Source organism: Salvia miltiorrhiza, chromosome 1 (assembly GCF_028751815.1).
Source record: "Salvia miltiorrhiza cultivar Shanhuang (shh) chromosome 1, IMPLAD_Smil_shh, whole genome shotgun sequence".
Lineage (NCBI taxonomy): Eukaryota > Viridiplantae > Streptophyta > Magnoliopsida > Lamiales > Lamiaceae > Salvia > Salvia miltiorrhiza.
Genome location: NC_080387.1, coordinates 18,055,601 through 18,063,250, shown reverse-complemented (window position 1 = coordinate 18,063,250; position 7,650 = coordinate 18,055,601). Strand labels below are relative to the sequence as shown.

The following is a 7,650-nucleotide window of genomic DNA, read 5'->3' as shown; positions in this document are numbered from 1 at the left end:
GGCCATAAGAGAACCTCGATCGATCCATGAATTGCGAGCCTTAAACAGAGCAGAGTGCACATAAACATTTTATTGGATAAACAGTTTTCATTACATTAAATAAACAATTTACATTTCATTGAAACATTTAGAGCTTAATAACTCAATCATACTTTGTACATTTGGAAAGTAAGCCCACCTGGATAGGCAAAGCCTGAAGATCATACACATAAAAACCTGTCTTGGGAAAGCAGCGTTAATCCCCCTGGTCACAAAGCCTACAAGAAATCTATTATCTTAATAGGTCTCCTGAATCTAATCTTAAGTCATAGTGAAGTGCTACACATTCCTAATCTATCACGTCGGGTTTTCAAATTTAATAAATAAATAATTGAAAACTAAATTCTTGAGTTAAGGACACCAACAATATCCTTATTCGATTTTCTTAAATAATTGGAATTATAAATAAAACCAATTAAATCATAAATACGTTTTATTTCATGATGCAAATGCAATGTCATGTCATGCTTAGCATATGATAAGTAATTACTTAAAATATGCACATAATAATAATAATATTATTATGCTAATTATCTTTAAAATAATTAATCAAACTAATTAAGTTTAATTAATAAACATTTGTACAGTCCAAAAATCATTTGAAATTGGCCCAATTGTTTTAATTAAATAAAGGGCCCAGCTGGATTTAAAATAAGAATTTCAGCCCAATTTCGAACAGCCCAAACCCCATGGAGAAAATCCAGCCCAACTCTCCCTTTGGCCAAATCTCCTAGCCCTGATTTCCTTTCTTCCTCCCCCTTCAAACACACGCACACACACACGCTGTTCACACTCACACATCGGCGCACGCACACACCAGAGATTGGTGCGGTGCCGCCCTCTTCTCCGGCGAAGAGTGATCGCCGGCCACCCATCTCACTCGACTCCCTCGCTTCCCCTCTGCCTTTCTGCTCTGATTTTACCACCAAGCCCAAGCCCCCTTCTCTAAATCGCCGTTCCCCTCACTGAATCCGGCGACCTCCCTTATCCTTCCGGCGACAGCAACTCGCGGCCGCCGCCGCCGTGCTCAGTCTCTCCCCGTCTCACTCTCCATCCTTGGCCGGACAGCAGCAGCAAAGCCACTGTGCCCTGGCCTCCCTCTGCTCAACTTTGGCCGACGGCAGCAGCTTCATGCCGCCACCATCGCCGCCCCTATCGCTGCCTGCTACTCTCGATCCAACCACTACCTCATCTCCCCGATTTCTGGCGGTGACAACGGCTCCTCGCCGCCATCGTGCCCTAAACTTAAATTCCCAGCAACGACAGCGCCATAAACGACGCCGCCTCCGCCTGGACTCCCTCGGTTTCCGGCCGAACAACAATAGCCGTCGACTGCCGCCCTCTCTACCACTTCTCACCAAACTCGATACTTACAGCAGCACAACCCACAAAACATAGCTCAAGATTCAAGTTCAATACATGCTTATTTTATATATCATTGCTTGAATTCTCAATGTAAAATCAGTTCATACAATTCATGCTCAATGTATAAATAAGGTAAAGTTCATATCTTTAAGTCTCTTTTTTTTCTTTTCTCTGAAAATGCATATCTATATGTGGACACGTTTATGAATGAGTGAGTCGTCTATTGCTTTTGAAATCAAAGTGAGAAAATTAGATAAGAAAGTTTGAGGTGGAACCTTGAGTTTGAATATATGGCTGACAGTTGGGGTTTGATTTTCTGCTGTGTTGCTGAATCTCAGTGGATTGAGAGCTCTTGCATTTTGAGTTGCTTGCTAGCTATAGTTATTAGTGTGTGATGGAAGGAGAACTTTGGCTGATGAGATAAAGAGTGAACCTTCTACTTCTTGCGAGAATGGGGTGAGTGAAATTGTGGGAGAGGTGGTGAATAATGCAATGTTGTTGCAAGCTCAATTTATAGGCAAACTTAGCCGTAATAGTTGAAGACAATGGCAGTAATAGTTGAAAGCAATGCATCAACTTTTGACAATGAGATTATTTGCCGTAAATGCATGGAAATTGGCAAGAGTTGTGAATAGTAGCCTATGTGCTAGCCCATTTGACCAACAACAAGAATAGATTTGCTGTCGTGTAGTTCAGTTTGGAGGGGAGTTGGTGGCTGCCAATTGCCAAGTGTGGCTAAAAGTTGAAAAAACTAAATGTAGGAGCATGGCTCTTGATGGGAGTCTAAGTGAGGTGAGTGATGATTTGACAATTAAAACTGTCTCATAAAAGAATTGTATCTGTAAAAATCTTTCAGGATAAAATTGTCGAAACTGTAATAATTCTTCAGGATTTGCTAATTAAAAGCTCGTGAAAATACTTGAATGTTAAATTAAATAAATATGCAATGCATATAAATTTAATAACTAAATTTACCAAAGCTTTTGTAAATTATTTTTGTTGGAATTAAAATAAATTCTTTTTCTCAATCCGGCGTGAATCTTCTTAAATCTAAGTTCAAAAATACTCTAAATATAGCTACGAGGAAACGGGGTGTTACAAGCGTCTTACCAACAGACTGCGCTTCATCGTCATTATATTTATTATGATTAATGAATCTTTATATAGAATGTAATAGTTAATTAATTAATAAATGGTGAAGATTATATATGGTAAATTTTGAAATTGTGAGATTTTAGATATGGCACATAGGTTAAGGCTTAATCCTATTATATAATAAATTTATTTATTTAAAATGCCATTTAATTTCAGTTTCATCGTGCAACACACAGATAGGCGTACTAGTTCAAACGAAAGACCTCCTAGCAAAACCGCCCCATGTTTACAATGAAAAATAAATTGATTCCTAACATTATATTTCCAACTTAATAATCCTTATTTTGTGCAACTTTAATCCTTAATGTTCACAAATTAAGTAAATAAATCCTTCTATCTAACTATTGTTAACTCTACATTATACCGAGGGATTTATTTGCCAAATTTAATGAAAGTTGGGGTGTTTTTAAACATGAGATTCTTAAAAAGTTGAAGAAAGTCCCTTTATATATAGATGAATCTAGTATTACACTTAAACTGCGAATGGGAGCATCTACAAACATTGAACTCAACGAACACTCAAAAGTGGGCAAGAAAAAGGCCTAAAATCACAATCAATACCTACTATGCACACGATAGATAAATAGATCAATCTACAAATGAACTAATCATGAAGAAGAAGAAGAAAACACAAGCTAAAATTGGCCAAGAACTTTCATTTTTCACCTCCTAAATCTCCAAGCCGAAACAGAGTAGAGTGGCCGATCTTGCCAGCAAATCACAACACTCCCATTCTCCTCTTTAATCTTGTAACCCTCACACTTGTAGCTCTGCAGCAGCCTCTTCGCCTGCAGCAGCGCATAGTAGCTAAGCGGCGCCCCCACGAACCCAGCCACCTCGAGCCTCCGGCTCCACCTCTCGAGCCTCTCGTGCCGTTCCCGCCTCTCCGCCCCCTCACACGCGACGATATTCTTGATCTCCTCTCCCAACACCATCCTCTCCATCTTCATCCTCTCCAGCGAGCCTCGTGGCAATGCCGACTCCGTGCAGTCGAACAGCGCCGCATAGAAGTAGAGCGACTCCGACAGCCTCTCCATCATGCTCCTCCCGTTGTGGTCGGAATCTTGCTCCGCCACCACCATGACTTTCGGGGATAAACCCCATATCGCGCTCAGGAAGTTCTCCATGCTCGGAGAGTGGTAGGAGGAGGCGGACAGTGGTGGCGACGAGGAGCCTGAGTCGTTACTCGGACTGCGGCCGCCACCACGAGCGTCCTCACCGCCGGTGGCCAAGAGCGTATGCAGCTGCATAACCGAATTAACTGCCAGCGCCTCCCCTGTTTTCACGCGGAGCTTTTCGAAATCAAGATTCTCCAATTTCACTTCCACGATAGGGTTGAACTGAAACGGGATATCCAGATTCTCAGCTTCTTCAGTGAGGACCCGAGCCATCTCCTCCAGCGCCTCCCTCCGGTGGTGCACCGCCGTGATCCTGAGGTGCGGTGGGCCCTCGGGGCGGGCGCTTAGGTCGCGAATCAGCGCGCGCCACTGCGCCGGCTCGGCTGCGTTCAAATCGATTACATGAACCATCTTCTCCCCTTCCATGGCCTCCACGATCGCTTGATTGCTGATTACAGAAGCCACTTTGAGAAACGGCAGGAGCTCGAAGAAAATCCTCCTCGCCGCGATCTCCTCTGCAACGGCCGGAACCCTAGTCGAATTGAAGGCCTTGTAAACGCCGGGCCAGGATCGGAGGATCCGATCGGCTAGGGCTTCGGAGAAGTAGGAAGCGATGCGCTGCATCGTGTCGCCGTAGGGCGAGGCGAGGTGCGAGATCTGATCAAGGGCCGCATTCGCACTCTCGAGATTGTTTGAGGCGACGTGGCCTGCACAGGTCACGAGTAGTTGGATCAGACACAGTCCTCTCTCTTCCGGTTTGAGCTCCTTCAGCCATGGATGCGGTGACGTCATCATCGGGAACATTTGCAGCGGCGACGAGGTCACGGATGATGATCCGTCTTCTTGAAACATTTGGGGCAGAAACGAGGGGATTTGGTAACTGATTTGAAGTGAAAATCTTTTTTTTTTTTTTTCTCTCTCTGTAAGCAAAATCCGTAGATCAAAGAATCTAATCGAGAATGGCAGCCCTAATAAGTGCGAGAATGAAAGAAACAGACGAGGTTTTCCCCTAAATTGTTGTGTAGAGAGAGAGAGAGAGGAGGAAGGCTTAAGCGAGGATGGTGGGAAGTGGGATAGAGAAAAGGCGGTTTGTCGTGGAGGAAGGAATATGGAATTTGTGTGCACCTTTCTACTTTTTGAACTTTGGACAAAAGTGTCTTCAAATTTGTTCGCATTCATGGGATATAGGATTTGACTTGTCATTTTTCTCTCTCTTCTATGGATATGACTCTCCAATCAAAACGACTGCTTGCCTTGTCCAAGCTCAAATTAATTTCACCATCATTAAACATTAATCAAGCTGAGTGCATGAAGAATCGGAAGTTGATACATGTTTAAATTTACTTATACTCCCTCCGTCCGCCAAAATTATGTAAAATTGCTTGGGCACGGGATTTAATAAAATTGATGATGATTTTGATGTACTGGAGAAAGGGTCTCACCACTTTATGAGATGTGTGGTTGATATTGAATTTTGAGTGGGTTTTTTATAAATAAAAAGTGTTAGTAAGGATAAAATATTAAAGAGGATGGTGAGACCATTGCCATAAAAGGAAAGTGACATAATCTTGGCGGACGCCAAATATAGTAATTTTTACATAATCTTGGCGGACGAAGGGAGTATTATATTAGTCCTCAAGTCAATAAGTTTAAAGTGAAATCAGCCTTAGCCCCCTCAAGTTGCTGAATTAGAAAAATTATTAGAAAAAATGAAAGAAAAAACAAAGAAACCCCAAACGCTGGGGTCGAGCCTCGTCAAAACCCCCTTTAAAGAGGGGAAAAAATAAAACAAAGCAGACCACGTTGGACAAGCGGAAATGAGAAGACTTCAGAGATTACGGCCGTACCATCACCTCCAAGCCTCTCGGCCCAAACTATTAGCCCGCTCAAGTTGAAAAAGAGCAAAATTGCTAACTAGTGTATTTTCCCTCCCCCCATACACCATTACATACTCATCCTCGGACCATCAATTGGTATCAGAGTAGGTGTTCTTTTGACCACTACTTCTGAACATTCAGTCTCTTAGAATTTATCTTAGACAATCTTTTCAAATTATCACATTATACTAGTGTATTTTTGTCATGGTACACTATGTATTCTAACACCATCAATTGGTATGAGAATAGGTGACACTCTTATTTTCTGAAGTTAAATATCAAATATTTTTTATCTAATAAAAGAAAATCTTTTCAAAAGTTAACTAATTTGCTAGTCAAGATCTTTCTTTGAAAAACACTTGTGCAAAAGATTTTTCATCCATCCGTTAGTGCACAAAGTGTCATTATGAATTCACTTCAGACATGTACCCTCTTTCATGTGAATGATGATCTTAATCTTTCAAAGGCTCACCCATTGAAGAGAAATATCAGATATCTGTAGAAGCGCTCATCAAGAAGATGAAAGCTTCATGAACAAACTGTCATCCGAGGAACTTGCTGAGACACAGACAGATATATACAATCTCATGATCAAGCGAATTGAGAAGATAGAATAAAGACTGAACAAGCATACAAGTTTCCATCAAGACAATCGGAGTCAATCATTGAGGATCAACAAGACTACCAAGGAATCATCAAGCTCAAAAGATGAAGGAAACAACCTCTTTACCAGCAAGGCCAAAGACAATCCACTCAAAAATTAAGACATCAGCTTCACTGATCTTGAATACAAGCTAAATGAGTCAAAGGTAACGTCCATGCTTTAATTTAAGTTCATATCTAAAATTATTGTTATCACTGAACAGGAGGCAGGCTAGCTTAGGGGGAATCATCCTTGATAAGGAGAAGATTGAGCAAATCAAAATAGAATATAAGAATATGTTCAATCTACACAATCAAGTTCAACATGAGATTGATCATTTGAAAGAGAAGATTCAACAAACTGAAGACAGTCATGCTGAAGAAATCAAAGAACGCATGGAAGAAAACTCCGGACTAAAGTACAAAATTGAGCTAGGCGACAAATCAACAACGACTAGGAAAAGAGTCTAAAGAAGCTTGTGGACAAATACTGCGACACCTATCACGAAAAAGAAACTTCCAAAGCTCAACTCAAATATGCAATTGCCAGAGAAAATGCTCGATAAAGATAAAGTTCCTTCCAAAATGTGAATGGCAAAAATGGTATCATGACCATGCATAGAAAAGTTGCCAACAGATCAAGGAGTTTGATCCATCAATACGAAAAGCATAATGACTGTTGAGCACTCCTGAAGTCAGGTCTTAAAAATCTCACATGTTGGTTCCAGCAGTCAACCTCAAGAGACTTATCATATGTTCAATTAACACGTGCCTCTTCCAACAATTGGTGTTAGATGTTGAATGGAATCTCAAAGCTAGAAACAATGTTTGTTACATATTCTACTATCTATATTTTACCTCAGTATGTTTTCCCTTACGCATTCATATGAGCATGCACCCCACTAACTGCACATACTACATCTCCTACTATTAAACTGATAGTTTTCCTGTCTACCCTGAATTGGTATTTGGCTATTCACATCGTTTTCACATATAAAAGACAAGCTTTTAAAAGTTTAAATTAAAGACCAACAATTCATGTCTTGAAAACAATTCAAACAAGACTTGTACTTCACAAAGGGAATAACTAACTTCTTTAGATCCCATCTGAAAAGGGGATACCAAAAGAATACTGTACTTGCAATAAGAACTTATAAGAGTGCAATCTGGTGCTAACAAAGACAATTGACAAAGATCTGAACTCAAAAGTTCCAGATGATCAGAACAACCTGAAGATAAGCAATTCATATCCCTCAGCCAATCCACGAAGCATATCTTGACTAAGACTTTCTGATGTCTTATTCAACGCTTAGTCAAGACACTTCATCAAGAAGGATCCATTGAAGGATGATATGATAAGCTTAAACAAGCTCAGTTCTGCATAGACAAAATTGGCCATGCTCAGCCATTTATCTTTGATAACTGTTCAACCAGCCAATCAGCTCAAGTCAATG

The 7,650-nt window shown here is 40.8% G+C and overlaps 1 protein-coding gene across 1 annotated transcript; it reads right to left on the bottom strand.

The window, feature by feature from the left end:
- Window positions 1-2,988: 2,988 nt before the first annotated feature.
- LOC131006827 (scarecrow-like protein 3) lies at window positions 2,989-4,916 on the bottom strand. Its single transcript, XM_057933985.1, has one exon. It carries the CDS (start codon window positions 4,878-4,880, stop codon window positions 3,222-3,224), a length of 1,659 nt encoding a protein of 552 aa, XP_057789968.1. The 5' UTR covers window positions 4,881-4,916; the 3' UTR covers window positions 2,989-3,221.
- Between the last annotated feature and the right edge of the window lie 2,734 nt (window positions 4,917-7,650).

What these genes read in the sequence shown, in the direction of transcription:
- LOC131006827 (XM_057933985.1), bottom strand. Translation starts at nt 4,880, where the DNA reads ATGACAAGTCAAATCCTATATCCCATGAATGCGAACAAATTTGAAGAC.